The sequence below is a fragment of the Sturnus vulgaris genome, chromosome Z, assembly GCF_052056855.1.
Source record: "Sturnus vulgaris isolate bStuVul1 chromosome Z, bStuVul1.hap1, whole genome shotgun sequence".
Taxonomy (NCBI): domain Eukaryota; kingdom Metazoa; phylum Chordata; class Aves; order Passeriformes; family Sturnidae; genus Sturnus; species Sturnus vulgaris.
In genome coordinates this window covers 62,840,191-62,857,349 of record NC_142283.1, presented here as the reverse complement: position 1 = coordinate 62,857,349, position 17,159 = coordinate 62,840,191, and the positions used below count along the sequence as shown (strand labels likewise).

General features: G+C 41.1%; 2 protein-coding genes across 2 annotated transcripts in view; one reads left to right on the top strand and one right to left on the bottom strand.

The window, feature by feature from the left end:
* Nucleotides 1-11,025, top strand: part of NDUFAF2 (NADH:ubiquinone oxidoreductase complex assembly factor 2) — a 56,295-nt gene extending 45,270 nt beyond the window's left edge. The window contains exon 4 of the mRNA XM_014881812.2: nt 9,946-11,025. Coding sequence (XP_014737298.1) covers nt 9,946-10,203 — 258 coding nt within the window. The 3' untranslated portion in view covers nt 10,204-11,025. The remainder of the gene's footprint in view (nt 1-9,945) is intronic.
* SMIM15 (small integral membrane protein 15) lies at nt 11,012-13,883 on the bottom strand. Its single transcript, XM_014881813.2, has 3 exons — nt 13,658-13,883; nt 13,486-13,542; nt 11,012-12,807 (listed from the first exon to the last, which is right to left on the bottom strand). Exon 3 carries the CDS (start codon nt 12,778-12,780, stop codon nt 12,556-12,558), a length of 225 nt encoding a protein of 74 aa, XP_014737299.1. The 5' UTR covers nt 12,781-12,807; nt 13,486-13,542; nt 13,658-13,883; the 3' UTR covers nt 11,012-12,555.
* Nucleotides 13,884-17,159: the final 3,276 nt, after the last annotated feature.

The following is a 17,159-nucleotide window of genomic DNA, read 5'->3' as shown; positions in this document are numbered from 1 at the left end:
AAATCTCCTTGTTCTTTTATGCATTTCTCATGAGACCAGACTATTTCTGTAAAAGGATGTAAAGCCCACACATTTTGCATTTTTGCTTTAATGACATTTTGCTGTCAACATCTTATTGTGACAAACCTGAAGTTCCTAAAGCATAAGTTTCCGGAGCTGTGCCAATGTCCTACCTTTGCAGTCTGTAAAAATACTTTTTTTTTTATTGTTTTCCTTTCTTTCCTGTCCTTTGCCTGTCATTTTTCTTCTTTCTAACATCAAATGACATATGTTAAATTTGTTACCATTTCTGTTCCACTTCTGTTAGCCTACCACCCCTCCCCTTTTAAAGCTTATATATGAGATTTTTTATATTTGTCTATCTTATCTTTTATTAGACCTTGGCTATTGATAGTACAGGTTGCCCAAGTGCTCAGCACAGTTGTTGTATATGTACAGTACATATACTCCATAATAACAATGAGAGTCTGAGCTTGAATATGTATATTTTTGCAGTACTGTAGCATCCTTTGTATGTATATTGAGTATGATCATACATGGTTGGCTGAGGAAAATCATTACCTTTATTCCTGTGCAGTTCTATATTTTAACCAGCTTAACGAGTGATTCATAACAAAGTTGACTAATGCATTTCTTTATTTTATATATAGTAAACTAGCTGTATGTAGCAAGTGTTTTGGCAAATAGGAAATATGCCATTGTCTAGGGACCTTACAGTTTTAAATTAGTTAAAATGTTTTAAAGACTGCTAATATTAAAATAATTTTAATCAAATGCTATTTTGATGAAGCAGATTTAATAATTTATCACTTTACATGCACATTAGTTTAATGTTGTCAGAATTTATTAAGAAAAGTTATCTTGAGATATAGCAGTTGTTTCATAGAAAGGATGTTCAATGAAAATTATTTCTTTAAGCTGATATTCCCTTCCATTCTTTGAGCCATAGTCCATCTTCTATATAGCTCATTCAAAAATTTCTAAAGTAAATGTAAATGTACTGTCTTGCATATGCTCCTGCCTCCCAGTTTTTTCTTCTGGATACAGATTTCTCTACTGACTTTAAACATGTCATCTGTGTATTTTGGATTTTTCACATCTTGTTTGGGAAGGAAAGAAAATATGCTTGTGAAGACAGGGAAGAAACCTTCTCTCTTCAGGCCTTTCTGTGCCTAACTTCTGTTTGAATTTTTTTTAATTTCAGAGGGCGTCAGATTTGTAGAGGCTTTTAAAGAATTCTGCCATCTATAACACAAGATATCCAAATATATTTAGAAATCTAAACCTTATTTTCTACCACAACAGATCTTACAGCTACACACTACTTCTGACAGTGTCCTGAGGTTCAAGGGTGTCTGAGAAACTTGGCATTGTTTAAGCCATGTCTGTAGAATGGAGACAGAAATAAATTTGCAGACTTTCTTGGGGTATCAGAAAACTACTGAGGAAACTTGCAATTATGGCCATGCCAAGAGAAACTGGTATGTAGAGAAATGTGGTTTATCTCTGAACCCACCAACGTGCTATCCTGAAAGCAGTAGATGTGAACCTATAGTAACACATCTCTGTGCACACAGATCTTTGTAATAGATAGCACTTCCCTGTTGATAAAGATGCTGCTTCCTCTATAGCACACACAGGGCTGCACAGCCATAAATCTCAGTTTGAACTGAAACCTCTCTGTTGCTCTGTATGCATGTGTGTGTTACATTGATATTTCATGGGAAGAGGAATTGTTCCTGTAATTAGCATCAATGTCCTGAAAATAGTTTGAAATTGAAAACGACAGGAAATTACTGCTTTTCTCATGCAGTATGCACTTGTTACACAGTAATAAAATTCAGTGAGTTCTGAATTGCACAGTTGGATAGAAGGCGAAATGCTAAAAAAAACTTCTGTGATGACACCTTTATTCTTTCAAACTATTTCTAGGGTATCCATAATTATCTGTTTTGGCAAACTCCATGTCAAGTGAGGAAAAAACATACTTCAGGGAGTTGTAATAAGCATAAGGTTTCTTCCTCTCAACCCCCGAATAATCACATTGAAATTAAATTCTCTTTAGTTCCCACAATGTATATCCACTCTTCCCATTTGTTTGATCATAAGTATTACTTATTTGAGAGATGGTGTGATCAAAAGTAGGCTCATTCATGTAGATTAGTTTACACAGAATTTGCATTTCTTTAAGGAGAATGGAATGCATTTTAGAAAAATGCTTTGTTTGGCACTGTTGGGATTGCATGCTATAGTTTTGCCTCTGCTTTCAGATGCTTCAGTTGAGAAGTTGTAAAATGAGAACACATTGACATGGAGATTGTACATTCTTACATGGAAACTAGGGCTTGGCACATGAGTAATTTACTCCTGAAGCCACCAAAAGCTGCACAGTATGACCAGCAGTTCAAGGAAAAAGTATTTTAAAGGCACAGGGATAAACGTGTCTCTGAGCAAAATATATCCCACCATTGTCCAGAATCACAACCAGGATTTGGGCCATATTCGATAACTTAGGTTGCACTAAATAGCATTTTGCATAGTAAATTATGCATGATTCCAGAGAGGATTATTATTCAGTGCAAAAGGGCAGTAAAATTTGATAATATAAAGAACTGAGCTACAAATACCTTAAATAGAAGGGACTAGTCATAAAAAGTCAATAAAAACATAAATTGAGCATTTGCAGAAGCCATCATCTTTCAGACTTTTTCCTCTTGTTCATTTTAACTTTCTCTTCAAGTTTGAAATACAACTGCTTGTCAACCTCCACAGAGGAGTACTGAGGCACTAATTTGGTCATTGCTTCCAGATTGCCCATGCTGCAGATTCCAAGGCTGCAGAGGGAAGAGCTGCTGCTGCTCTTCTGCTCCTGTCCCCGTGGAAAGGAGTGCATGGAGCACTGGCTCTGATTCACTGACAGCACAGCTGAGCGGGGGGTGGAGGGCGTACCAGGAAAAGGGCTGGTACAGATTACATCATATGTAGGCTAGGGGAAACAAGGACCAAACTGCAGCTGAGGCACAGCTACAGCTCCTTGTTTGCTCTGTGGGCATCAGGGTTGTGTGTTGCCCTTTATTCAGGGCAGAGTGCCAGACTAGTTTTTGGGTTTTGCTGCTTCTACAGTTTCATTTGTAATCTTCAATATATGTGTAGTTCTAGATAAATATCTTTGCAGAATTGTAAAAAATAATTCAGGCACAAAGCCCTACTGTCTCCATGTGTTGGTGACACACTTTACAGTCCGATGTCTGTTCCCTTTGCCTCTTGCTACATGTGCTTGCCAAACACGTGTGTTACACTGTAGTGCCCTATAAAATATGTCAGCTCATGCCAGGGATTCTGTAGTTCGTATCTAGCACTCTAGTACTTCAGTAGTAGTAAGCACTGCTTGTCTGCAGATTTAATTTAAACAAAAATTACTATGAGTTATGATTAATATTTAACTGATTTAGCTTGGTCGTAAATGTGGTACTAGCACTGCATGTAAAACTAAATATTGTAACAGATCAGAGATTTGCTCAAAAACAGAACCTGCGTAGAGCAAATCTTACATTGATTTGATTAGCATTTGTTTGTTGATGGACCAAGGATATTTTTTGTTTATTCTTTACAAAATTAGCAGTCAGTTGAGTTTGATTGAAATAGCTATTTTGGCTAATCCAGATAAGCCTTTCTATTTCAAATTGTCCTTTGTTTTTACCATGCTTTTCATTTACCACATTGTTTCTCATTCCCAAGCTGGTACTGCTGGCCTCATCTTCAATTGCTGGCTTATCAAGACCTGCCCTGGATAAGAACATTCAGTGCTTCCCAAAGATGAGGTCCTCTCTCTACCTCCTACTCTTGAAATATGATATAATAGCCAATTATTTAATCTCGTCTATTTAACTTGTCAAACTGGAAAACGGAGTTTAGTTTAATTGCTTGACAATACTCTGAAAAATAGTGATTCAGCTTAACTTCTAGCATTTTGCCTGAGTTTCAGTTAATTTGATGATGAAGAAAAATTCTGACATATTAAATTGTCTTACCTCATTTTTTTAAATACTCCGCCCAAACAATTTTCATTCCATTTTTTATTTTTAAGATTTTTGTCAGCCTACAGGTGTGAATTTTTAACAGGCAGAGTTCGAAGTTCAAGTTCATTCATGATTAAACACAAAATATTCAAACTAGACACAAAATGTAAGTATTCTATGAATTGCATTGTCTACAGTTCAAAAATCATTAATCTGTCCATCTGTTTCTCAGTTCTGGCATCAAACAGGAACTAGCTAACATGATTCAAATCAAGAGAAATCGTGAGTGTTTCAACTTACATAACTTGGGAATTTGAAATAGTTTCTAAGACAACATAAAGAAGCTACTTATTTCTAATTTAATCAAAATACAAACTTATCTGAAATGTGGCATTTTTCTCAAAATTAATAATAAACAAAGCCGCCCTTGTAATTAAAGGGTTAGGTCTAGTGTCTTTAGAAGAGCTTCTGGAAAGTGCCAATCTTAAAATACCCTTTAAACCCTGCCCCTTAGACACTGCACATTGGTACTGCATATCTGCATGTACCTGCATCCGTAGAGCTCCATCCACAACTCTGTGGTCAGGAGTTGGAAATCGTTTTGTGGGAGGTGAGTGCTGGGGTGACTATGGCTGAGGGCCAAGGGGGATACAGTGAGGGGAGGACTGGTTCCTCAGGGTGTGAGGTTCAGCAGATGCTGCAGGGTAGAAAGGCCTCAGTACTGCTGTTTGCCTGTGGAGAAGAAGAGCAAGAAGTGCTCAGCAAAGACTGGTCACTACTGAGCCAGACTCCACTTGAAGAAATGAGTGTGTCTAGTGAGCCGTTTTTGGTACTCATGACATCTTCCTCCTAAGAGGAACTAATTTTATTCATTCTGTAAGGCTACTAGTTTATTCAGGAAGGGCAAAGAAGTGACAATATGGGAGTCTTTGAGAGCAAAAGAACAGTGCATTCCAAATCTTGGCCCTACAAGCAGGTCTTCCAGTATAGTTAGCTAGGCATCTAAAATCCTTTGTATTTTTCTCCGTATAGGAGTAGAGGTGAATACAGTTTCCATGCCACCAAGGATACTTTGTGATACAACTCAGCTGCTGGAATTACCTGAGAGTTTTGAAAGATACGTAGTTTGCAACAAAAGGGAAAATTTCATGTGGTGGCAGGAAATGCAGCCTTCTGCAGAGACACCCTCCGAAGACAGCAACATGTCTTGAGCTGTGTTGCTCCTAGGAGCAGGCCATCTTTTATTCTTTGATCATGCAGCTGTTACCAATACTAAGATGTCAGATCAGGCAGAAGGCAGCAGTTTTGTGGATGAAAAACAGCTGCCTCAAACTCCACAAAGGGCTGCTTTGGTATTTCCTTAATAACAATGTTCTTCAAGAAAACCTTAGACATCAGTTTCTTTAACTCGGCCTTCCTGAGGGGAGAAGACATACAGCTCCAAACATTAGAAGTGTTAAAAACCTCATACAACTTAAAATAATCACCAAAGCTGGACAACCTGCAGTGATAAAATGTCTTGTTTTACTTTCCACCTATAAATAAACTGCAGAACATGCAGTTGGACCTAGGTCTTGGCATATCATGTGTATCCTATTCTGTATGCTGGGAGTTGATACATTTCAAAGTGAACATCTGCATGTGGTGATTTCAACTGCTTTAAAATATGGCTGGATATCTTAAGGCTTTTTTTGTTTTGTTTTGTTTTGTTTTGCAGCATAGCCCCAGTTCTTAGAGTTTTCTTTTAATAAAAATGTTGAAGGACATTTCTGATACTCTTAAGATGCCATGTACTTCCTGAGAACTGCTGGTTCAAAGAGCTTATATAATTTGTACAAAAAGAAAGTGTTGGAAGAACGAGCTAATCCTTAAAAAACTGCAGGTATATGTTCTCCGGCTTGGATAGAAAGATTCTGTACTTCCCTTAATGGTCAGAGCACATTACATGTTCATGTACTTATATTTTAGCTGAAAACTTATTGGAGGGCAGTTTACAGTAAAGATAGCCATCTTATAAAATACTGTGATTCATCATGGAGGAGAATATAAGCATTCTGAACCTGACAATGTAACTTAAACAAACAAACAAGGAAAAATCCCACAAACAAACTAACTTTTAAACAAACTAACCTCAATTGCGTTTTATAACAAATCAGACAGTAAAGGATAGGTTAGCAATGGAGTCTCAAAGTGAGAATGCCAAAAATTAATGTGTACATTTTCTAGTTGAAAAATTTTGTCCTGGTAGGTCGTTTAGAGAATTGTGAATAAGTCACTTCAGCTTGGGGTGGTTTTTTTGCAATTGCTAAAAAGAATAATTTCTCATGTTGTTTTGGTTTTTTTAAGATCCACTTTTTCATTTTACTGTATCACAATTATAATTTATCCACTGAAAGCTGATTATAAGAGCTTTCTTTGAGTCTGAAAGCCAGAGAACAATTATATATCAACAGGTAAAATTAACTTACAGCATTTGGCATTTAGTTACAGCTGCTCTTACCTAAGATAACTTTATGTTGAACTAATCACTTGAAGAGATTTTAGATTAGTAATAGTTGTTCACAGTAAGTAGGTTATGTTTGTATTTTAATAAATCACTTCCCATTGTTTAGCAGAGACAATGATGCAGTCTTTAGTTATCACAAAGGTGTTTGCTTTAGTTGTTTCTTAGTAGTGTTTAATACAAGCACCGTAGGAGTAACCCCTTGAAATCAATAAGATTATGCTGGATTTACATAGGCATGTGGTAAATAAGGATAGAATTGAGAGATGCCACAAAGAGGTTTTGCTGTACTGACTGTTGAAAATTTGATCTTGTAATGCTTGACAATATTTCTACTTGAGCATGTGAGAATTTTCACCCCTCTTCAGTTTGCAAATCATTTATGTATTACTTTCCATTCAATTTCCATTTGTATGCAAAGGATTCTGCCTCTGCTCTGTGTATCTGTGAATTTAAGTACAGAGGCAACTAAGAACTAAGAAAGGGGGTTACTTTCCATCATACTTCTAAGATAAGGTGTATTGGGTTTGTGTAGCCAGGTTTTGGTAGTAGGGCAACTACAGAGGTGGCTTCTGTGAGAAGCTGCCAGAAGTTTCCTCCATGTCTGACAGAGATAGTTCCAGCTTGTTCCAGCATGGATGTGCCTCTGATCAAGGCTGGGCCCATCAGAAATGGTGGTCATGCCTCTCTGATGACATATTTAAGGAGACCTAAAAAAGTTCTGCAGAGTTGTGATTGTGCTCAGAGAAGAGCAGGGTGACAAATATGTGAGAGGAACAGTCCTGCAGACACCCAAGAGGTACCTGGGAATACAGAGATCCACCTGCAGCCAGGTCAGAGCAGGTGATGCCTGAGGAGGCTGTGGCCCTGTGGGAGGCCTGTGCTGGAGCAGAGTCCTGCCCACCCATGGAAAGAGGAGCCCATGCTGGAGCAGGTGTACTGGTAGGACTTGTGATCCTGTAGGAGATCCATGCTGGAGCAAGCTCTGCCTGAAGTACTGCACCCCATGTAAGAGGCCTACATTGCAGCAGTTTGGGGAGAACTATTGCTCATGAGATGGACTTATTTGGAGAAGTTCATGGAGAACTGTCTCCCATGGGCAGGATCTCATGATGCTATAGGGGAAGGACTCCTTTCCCTGAGCAACAGCAGGAATGTATGATGAACTGACCTTAACTTTCATTCCCTGTCTCCCTGCACTTGCTAGGGAGAGAAGACAGAACTGGGAAGGAAGGAGTGGTAGGGGGAAGGTCATTTTAAGATCTTACTTTACTTCTCATCATCCTGGGATAGGATTGAGTCTGTTTTGCTTGTGATAGTATTCGGGGTGTGATCTCTCATAGTCCTTAACTTGTGAACTCTTCATTATATTTTCTGTCCTCTGTCCAGCTGTGGAGGGGAGTGGCAAGCTCTGATGGGCATCTGGCATCCAGCCATGGTCAACCTCCTACATAAGGTTTTCTTTAATTATTGTCTTTTAAGCTTTCTTAGGTGTTCATAGTTATTTCAACTCTTGGCAGTATCGCATGTATTTTAACCCCTGAATTCCTAACATAGTATCATGGTCTCTTGCTCTCAGAGGAGTGTCCTGGTATAGTTTAACTCTTCCATATACTTGTAATCTGGAAAAAGAGAATTCAGCCTTTTCCTTAATTCTAGAGGCCACCTCTATCTACATGGATGACTGGAAGGTGATAAGAAATAGTCAGCACAAATTCACTGCAGATAAATCATGCTTGACCAGCCTGATTGACTTTTATGATAACACAATCACCCGGATGGAGGAGGGGAGAGCAGTGGAACCTCGACTTCAGCAAGGCTTTCGACACTGTCTCTCACAGCATCCTTGTAGGAAAACTCAAGAGGTGTGGACTGAATGAGTGGACAGGAAGGTGGTTTGAGAACTGGCTGAATGGCAGAATCCAGAGGGTTGTAATCACTGGCACAGGGTCTAGTTGGAGGCCTGTCACTGGCAGTGCTCTCCAAGGTTCAGTACTGGGCCCAGGGTTGTTTAACTTACTCTCCAGTGACTTGGGTGAAGGGACAGCAGGTTTTCTGGGGACACAGAGCTGGGAGCAATGGCTGGTACCCCAGAGGGCTGTGCAGCCCTTCAGAAGGACATCGGCAGGTTGGAGAGATGGGCAGACAGGAACCTTCTGAAATTCAGCAAAGGCAAGGGCAGGGTCCTGCACCTGGGGAGGAGCCAGCCCAGCCACCAGCACAGCCTGGGGCTGACCTGCTGGGGAGCAGCTCTGCTGAGAAGGACCTGGGGGTCCTGGTGGACAACAAGGTGTCCATGAGCCTTGTCCTGGTGGCCAAGAAATCCAATGGGATCCTGGGGGTGGCATTAGGAGGAGCATTGCCAGCAGGTGAAGGGAGGTGATCACTCCCCTGTACTCAGCTGTGGTGAGGCCTCACCTGGAGTGCTGTGTCCAGTTCTGGGCTCCTCAGGACAAGAGAGACATAGGACTTCTGGAGCAGATCTAGCAGATGGCAATGAAGTTGATTAGGGGACATTTTTCCTACAAGGAAAAGCTGAGGAGAGATGACTGAGAGGGGACCTGATCAATGTCTATGAGTATCTGAAGGGAGGGTGTCAAGAGGATGGAGCCAGGGTCTGCTTGATGATGCCAAGCAAAGAGGACCAGAGGCAATGGGCAGAAACTGATGCACAGGAAGTTCCACCTGAATTTGAGGAAGAACTTCTTTACTGTGGGGTTGACTGAGCACTGGAACAGATTGACTGGAGAGGTTGTGGAATCTCCCTCACCAGAAATAATCAAGCACCATCTGGATACAATCCTGTGCCATGTACTCTGGGATGACCCTGCTGGAGCATGGAGGTTGAATGAAGTTGGAACAAATGACCCACTGCACTATTTTCCAACTGATCAATCTGTGATTTTGTGATTTTAGTTACTTATTTTGTAGTCTTGCACTTGCAGGACCCCAAAAGTTGCACATCTGTTTGTCCCAAAACTGCCCTGAGGCACAGGTACCTAACACCACAGGCATAGTGAATTACAGAAAGAGATGCAAATGATAAATAGGTGTACATATCAACTCCTACATAGGAAACAATGCAAAAAATAGCCTTATTTTTAATGTACTTTCACATTCGTTGATGACCATATTTAATTTCTTAATTTCTTCTTTTTGCTCCAATAGAATAGTGGATACCACGACATAGTTTTTCTTCAACAAGATGATCCAAACATTAAGAACCTTCTAAAACAGGGTTGAATTTGCAGTTGTAGAAAACCAACCAATTTTGGTTTTCTACAAATTTTATTTTACTTTAATACCTGAAAATGTGGGTTATAAAATTAAGAAAAGAAATGACTGTTTAAAATGTTTTATTGCAACACTGTGTATTGCATTTTGCTTCTGACTAATCTAATTGTCTTTCTACTGTGTTCTTAGGAGATTCTTAGGAATGAAAATTATAGAGAAGAAATGAAACAGAAAGTCAAGGATGTGTCTGAAAAGGATAAGCTGCTTCAGGCCAAGGAGTATGAGCAAGGACTTATTGCTGAACCAAGTCATACTCAGGTTAAAGGCCACGCATCCGCCCCTTACTATGGAAAGAAGGAGCCCTCACAGGACCCCACAAGCACTGCAAATACCTTCCAGCCAGGTGCCTGGATGCCACCAGGCAGTGATAATAGTAAAAATAAATAAGCAGTTTAATGGACAGGTACTGTTAATGGATAAATATTTTAACAGACACAGCTGTTATATACAAGAGTGCAATAAAGTAGTATTAAAGCAGTTTCAGTTACTTTTGCAGAACTATTCAAATGGGCTTAATGATGATTAAGTATTGTAAAGTTTTTGGGTTTAGTTCAAAACAGGGTTTACTAAGTTTGGTTTTGACAGTTACTGCTCATCAGTTACTCTTGAACTCATAAGACTATCTACATTTTCTTAAAGTCTCAATTGTTTTCTTCCGTGAAGACTAATTTAGTTTTAAAACTGTTCTTGATGTAAGAATTGTAGTCAGTACACTTACATTTTCCCAAACCTGGGCCAAGATGTCTCTTCAGAATAAATCCCTTGGCAGTGCCAGTGTGCTTTCCGCTGGCAAGCAGATGGAAAAGTTGATTTTATTAGCGGGAATCACTATGACACTACATTGATTACGCACTGTAGTCATCATAGAGACATTCTTGTAACTTAAAAGAGCCAACATATTTGAATGTTTGACTTGCAGACAGCAATTTTCACAGGGTAAAATCAGTTAAACTACATGTAACTGCTATAATAGAAGCTAGAAGTACTTGATAAAGCTGCTGGAAAATAACACTAGGTCTGAGACGAGGAACTGACATGAGTATTTAAAAAAACAAATTAGTTTTTATTCCTGGTGTATCCATGGACTTCCCTAGATGGTCAGATCATTTTGACCAGAGTTTAGATACATAAAATGTGCAATTATTTGCTCAGAGGTGATGTTTGAGAACTTCGATTAAAAATAAAGACCACACAATTTTTTTTTAAAAAGTATCAAATTTATTTATAGAGTGTATCCCTCATCAGTTCTCCTCCCTCTGTTTCAAGCTATGTAGGTATCAAAGGTCAAACACATACATATTTGACAACACTTCATACAAAACATGGAGACTTAATCTCACATATTTATAAAATGGCCAAATGTCAAATTCTAATATTGCTTGCTTTCACCAACAAAATTGAAAGGGGACCAACTTCACACTTACTTAAAGTAATTTCAGTTAGACTCCCCACTTCTGATCCCCCTTGGTGTCAGCCAGCTCTATAGGTCTCTTCATTTGAACAATGGTATTGTTTTAAGGTTTTATTTTTAAACCTGACCAAAGAGTAGCTGCTAGAATGCACAGCTCCGTGCTGCTGTTTAGAAATATGTGAAACGTAAAATCTTAATGACTGCTACAAGCTCTTTGAACTAGACAACGTAGAGGCCACCACAGACTATTATTAAAAAGTTAATTCTGTTAAGAAGAGATTAATTGGAAATAACGTTAAATAATTTTGATGTATTTAAAACACAAACCTGAATTTTTGACTATGTCAGAATCTTGCAACCTGTAAGGCAGCCAAGTTTCAAGGGGCATGAGAACAAAAGCCCTACCTAAACTCAAATCTTAGATCAAAGGTAGCCAGAAGTTTAGCAGGCAGAACTACTGTCACAGCTTGTGCATCATCCTTGCACAGCCATCTGCTATAGGTCTCTGGGACTCAGAACATTAGGCCACCTGGGTCTTTGGTCTCACCCCATTTATGGCTATTCTTTGAGGCAAAAACAGTTTATGAAGGCAAAAACAAATTAGTTACAGGTGGAGCATTCAGGTGATTGTTGAGGAAGACCAAACAACAGTACTGTATTTTTCAGAATATGAATGCCTTAAGAGAAATGAAGCTAGTAAGAACAGACAATCAGTTTCCTAGAACTTGGCCTGAAGTTAAAGGCTGTTGATGGCTCGTAGTTCAGGAAACAGGAAAAGATAAAGGTTGGTTATTTCTGCAGACAAGCACCACCATCAAAGACACTGCAGCAGCCACTGTGGGCACACACAGCCATATGCAGTGACCTTAAAGGAAATCAGTCATGTCTGCTATCAGTGCTACAGCTGGCTTGTCTCTACAGCCCTGCTCAAGGTTTGCCAAAACTTGCATTTCTGTAATCCAGTTTATTATTCACATTTTCCCCTAAACTTGACAATTTTCAGACACTTGTTACGTCATAGATCAACTAAGAGAAAAAAAAGTGATCTACCTCCAGAACCACCCAAGAGGTTAATTTTTTTTAACTTAACATGCAAATTTAGAAAAGCAACCTGCACTAAAATACAAGTAGTAAATTTAATTACTCTAACAAGTGTCACTTGGGCAAATTTTAACACAAATCATCAGGAAAAAAATACACTGGAAGTATTAAATTTCATACTTCAAGAAGTAACAGGATCAAGTATCAAAGGACAGTTACAACAAAAATGTACAAGTATTTAATTTTAAAAATTGATTCTTTGCACAAGGAAGGCCATTTTTGCCCATTTAATCCTTCTTTGTTCGTTTGGCTTTTGCAATGTTCTCCTGGCGTTTCTGCTTCTTCTTTTGCTCTCGTTCCCGGGCCTCAATCATTTTTGCAAGCTTCCACGACAGTGCTGCACTAATTACAAACAGTGGCGTGAGAGCCAGGATCACAGTCGTGAGAAAGCCGTAGGGGTCCTTGGCAGCCCACTCCACGATGTACTCGGCCCAAGCCTTAATATCCAACATCTTTTCTGTTTTCCTATTGGGAAAACCCTGTGGAGTATTAAAAAAAAAATCTGAGTACTCAGCAAAATAAAAGCACATATACACAAGACCAAAGCACAGGAAGTTCCACCTTCAGGTGTGAAAGAACAACTTTACACTGAGAGTGGCTTAGCACTGGAACCGGCGGCCCATGGAGGTCATGGAGTTTTTCTCTGGATACACAAAGCTCACTTTGACAAGTTCCTGTGTCACCTGCTCTATGTGACCCTACCCTGGCAGTGGGGCTGGACTGGATGATCCCCAGAAATCCCTTCCAACCCTAACGATTCTGTGATACCAAGTACCATTTTAACATCAATTGTCTTTTTTCAACATCAAAGGGCAAGACCATTTTTGCTAGAAGTTAAAAGCAGTGCATAGCGTAAAGCACTGAACCTATGTTAAAGTTCGGTGTTTATAGAATAATTAGGCATTTAATCCAATAGAGCTGCAAATTCTACCAACTGTATATTGCTAAAAGGAAAAAGAGTGCGGTTTGCGGGTCTCTGAAGTGAAGAAAAGCCGGCCGGTTGGTTTATCTCTCTGTAGGTTTCACCACGGAGCCCCGGCAGTGCCTTGGGTGCAGAACCGGCGGCCTTCGGCCAGCCCAAGCGGCGGCAGCGGTGCCGGCCCCGCCGCGCTCCACCCTGCGAGCCTCCCGCCCCAGCGCGGCCGGCACCGCCTCACCTGCGGTCCCGGGCACGCTCCGGGCCTCCCGAGCGGCGGAAGGGCGAGCCGAGCTCCCTGCGGAGAGAACACACGGGCCGTGAGGGGACGGCGATGTCCCCCCGCCGCCGGCGCCCCCCGGGCCGAGCCGCGCCGCCGGGGCCGCCCCCCGCCCGCCGCTGCCCCGCGGTACCGCGGCCCTGGAGGGCTCCGGGATTCCGAGCGGAAACAGGAAGGAGGATCCTGCCCCGCCCAGCCCGGCCGGGCGGGAGCGGCGAGCAGAGCCCGCCCGCCGTGAGGCTTGAGCGGCCCTGCTGCGCCCCGTCCGCTCTGCCACAGCGCCGGGCCCGCCCAGAGCCACCGCGGGGCGGGTTCTGCTTTTCCCCGGGCCCGCCCGGAGCCACCGCGGGGCGGGTTCTGCTTTACCCCGGGCCCGCCCGGAGCCACCGCGGGGCGGGTTCTGCTTTTCCCCGGGCCCGCCCGGATCCAGCGCAGGGCGGGTGCTGCTGCCTGCAGAGGGCCACGCGGCGAGGGAGGGGAGGGTTCGTCAGCCCATTGAAAATAAGCTGTAAACCGGGAAGAAGGAGTTTCCGAGCTACCTGGATGGGTCGTTCCCGTCATGGAAGAGCCTCTGGAAGCTGGCGTGCCGCTCGCAGCAGAGCTGGGAGCCCCGCGGTGGCTCCGTGCGCTCGCCCGTGTTGGAGCCGCTCTGTGCGAGGAACGATCAGGAGCAGACGGCGAACACCCTGCCAGTACCTCGGCAAGATGCCACCTGTATGTCCCGGTCCTTTTGGAACTGCCCACCCGCTCAGGTGGGCACACCGTGGCTCTTCGCATAGCCACTGACTGTTGCACTGACCCACTGGACTGACTCCAGCAAACATGCTCAGCTGATCTACATTTATTTTGAGCCTTTAACATGCTCATACTGAAAAATCTATTAAAAAAAAAAATCATGTTTTGCCTTTGTGTGTTGCACAAAGCCTTCTCCCTTTGCACAGAGACGCATATGTGAATAACAAGTTCGTTATGTTTCCAGTGCAAGGAAAAGTTAGATTAAGATATTAGGTTAATTCATTAGAGGACCTTGCGATCACTCAAATTGTATTAAACAATTCAGGATCAGTTCTCTGTGCTACATCAGCAAATGCCACCATGGCAATCTGTTTTCATATATATTTTCTTTATGTGAATATTTATATTATTTCAAGGGCAAAAAACAGACAAAAATATATTTTGCTAAATAATTATTGACAGGACACCTGACTAATAATCTAGATTGCTTTAGTTTCAGTATGTCAAATGCAACTTCTTGCTATGTGGAAAATTGTAGTATTTGTGTGTTTTTATTAAAAATCTGTCTGTTGTGTTCAGCCTCTTGTAATATCCTTTGAGGATAGGATAGGATAGGATAGGATAGGATAGGATAGGATAGGATAGGATAGGATAGGATAGGATAGGATAGGATAGGATAGGATAGGATAGGATAGGATAGGATAGGATAGGATAGGATAGTTCTTTTGGAAGCTACATATAACTGGTATCTGATGCAACTGCCTGGCCACTTCAGGGCTGGCCAAAAGCTACAGATGTTGTTAAGAATTGTACCCTGAGGAACACCACTGGTGGCTGGTCACCAGCCAGATGCAGCCCCAGTCACTGCACCCCGTGAGCTCTGCCCTTCAGCCAGGTCTTCACCTGTCAACCCACTGTTGAACTACATGTCCAGAAGGATGCTGTGAGGGACAGTATCAGAAGGCTTAATCCAAATTTAATCCATTATGAATCTTTAATAATTCCTAAATCCAGGCAAACTATATCCATGTCCTTTCCTTCACCCAGTTGGCAGGTGACCTTGTCATAGAAAGGTATCAAATCAGTCAAACAGGACTTTCATTTTGTGAAATTGTGTTGATTCTGCCTGATGATTGCATTATTCTTTAAGTGCCTTTCAACTGCAGCCAGTGTGAACTGGATCCTGGATCTTCCTTCACACCCTTTTTGTACATTGGAATAATATTGGGTAGCTTCCAGTCCAGGACCCCCAAAGACTCCAAGACCTTTGGGAGCTGTGTGTTCATGTATCTCTGTAGCTGTGTTACTCAGCCATTTATGTGGGCGTTAAAACTATTAGAGAAGTTATGGGTCCCTGTTTGGTCTGTAGTTTGTAAGTCTTGACAAAATATAACAATATCAATCTATTGGATCTTAGATAATGTCTCTGAGATGTTGTATCTAATGGTATCACGATAAGGAGTTTTTGTGTGCTGTGTAGCTAAGTTAAAAGTAGGTGGGCTATTACATAAGTATATCCTATTTCTGGTAAAATTGTGTATTAGGCTAGAGGGGACAAAGTTACATTTCTGATGCTTGAATGTCAAATTCAGATACAACTTCCAAAATAAGCACGGACTTAGTCAGCAGCTATGTACAAGGTTTTTAAGATAACTACTGCAAAATTAATTTCCAGTTCCCGTCTTTCACATAACAGAAAGTGTCTCATCTGTGTGTCTTTCAATATTTTCTCTGTCTCATTGTTTAAAGAGGAAAAGTATCTGATTCATTGTGGCAGGGAAGAAAAAAAAGGCTGGGATTTTTAATTCACTTTTCCTAGAAAACAGATCTTATGTAACTACTTTGCCTGCTGTCCTTCTCCCCCTAATGGCTTGTGAAGCTATTCGCTTGTTTTATTGACAAAGTAGCAGAAATCTTGTATGTAATAATTTTGCTGCTTTTAAGATCTGTGGAAACACATGGCTAGGTAGAGAAGACAGGCCCAGACTACCACCTTGACTGAAAGCTGCAGTGCATCTTTAATAGGAATGAAGAGGTGTTATGGGAATTGCTGCCAAATGGCAGTGGCTTACACTTTAACAAATTCAGAATAATTCTACCACAAGGCTGTGGTAGATCAGGATACTTGTTTTGGTTTTCTGAATTAGTCAGCCGTTGGAGTTAGGTAGTCAAACAGAGAACAGGAATTTCAGAATTAACTACAGCTTGCACAAAATATCACGACTCTTGGTACACCGTCAGAGTACTTTAAAAGACCACATTAAACATGTGTTTATGTTAACCGTAGTTTTGTCACTGAATTGCTACTTTGCAAATCTGCACTTTCTTTTGCATTTAATCTAGAATTCCTTTAAATGACCCTCTTCTGTTATTTATAATAATGTATATGCCTGTGTGTATTCTAAGACAGTAATTAATTTTGTGTCTGTCCGGGAAGGATCCACTGATGGTAGTGGAGGGAGTGGGCAGGGAAATGGAAACAGCACTCCAAGAATCCAGAAATAATAAAATAAGATAGAATGCTGGGAATGCTATACAGGCATGTAAAATGGGAGAAGTACTTGCATGAGCACAAAGCCTTTCTCACACCAACAGTGAGTGAAGGGTCTGTGAAGTGTTTGGTTGTGTGTGGTGAAGACAAGTTTGAGTAAATGTATTCATTTCACTCAGATGTGTTGACATGTATCAGTAGTCCAGAATCTTTCTATATAAGGAAGCTGCTAAATACTTCCCTCGGTGTAATCTTTAGCTACTCTTCTCTCATTTGTACAGTCTGAGGATAAACTACTTCATTGAAGCTAGTTCTTTTCTACATACAGCATGAATTCTCTGGTAATCCTTATGTATTCTTATTAATGTCCCGGGCAAAGCATAGTTCACTTGCTGAATATCTCTGTTTC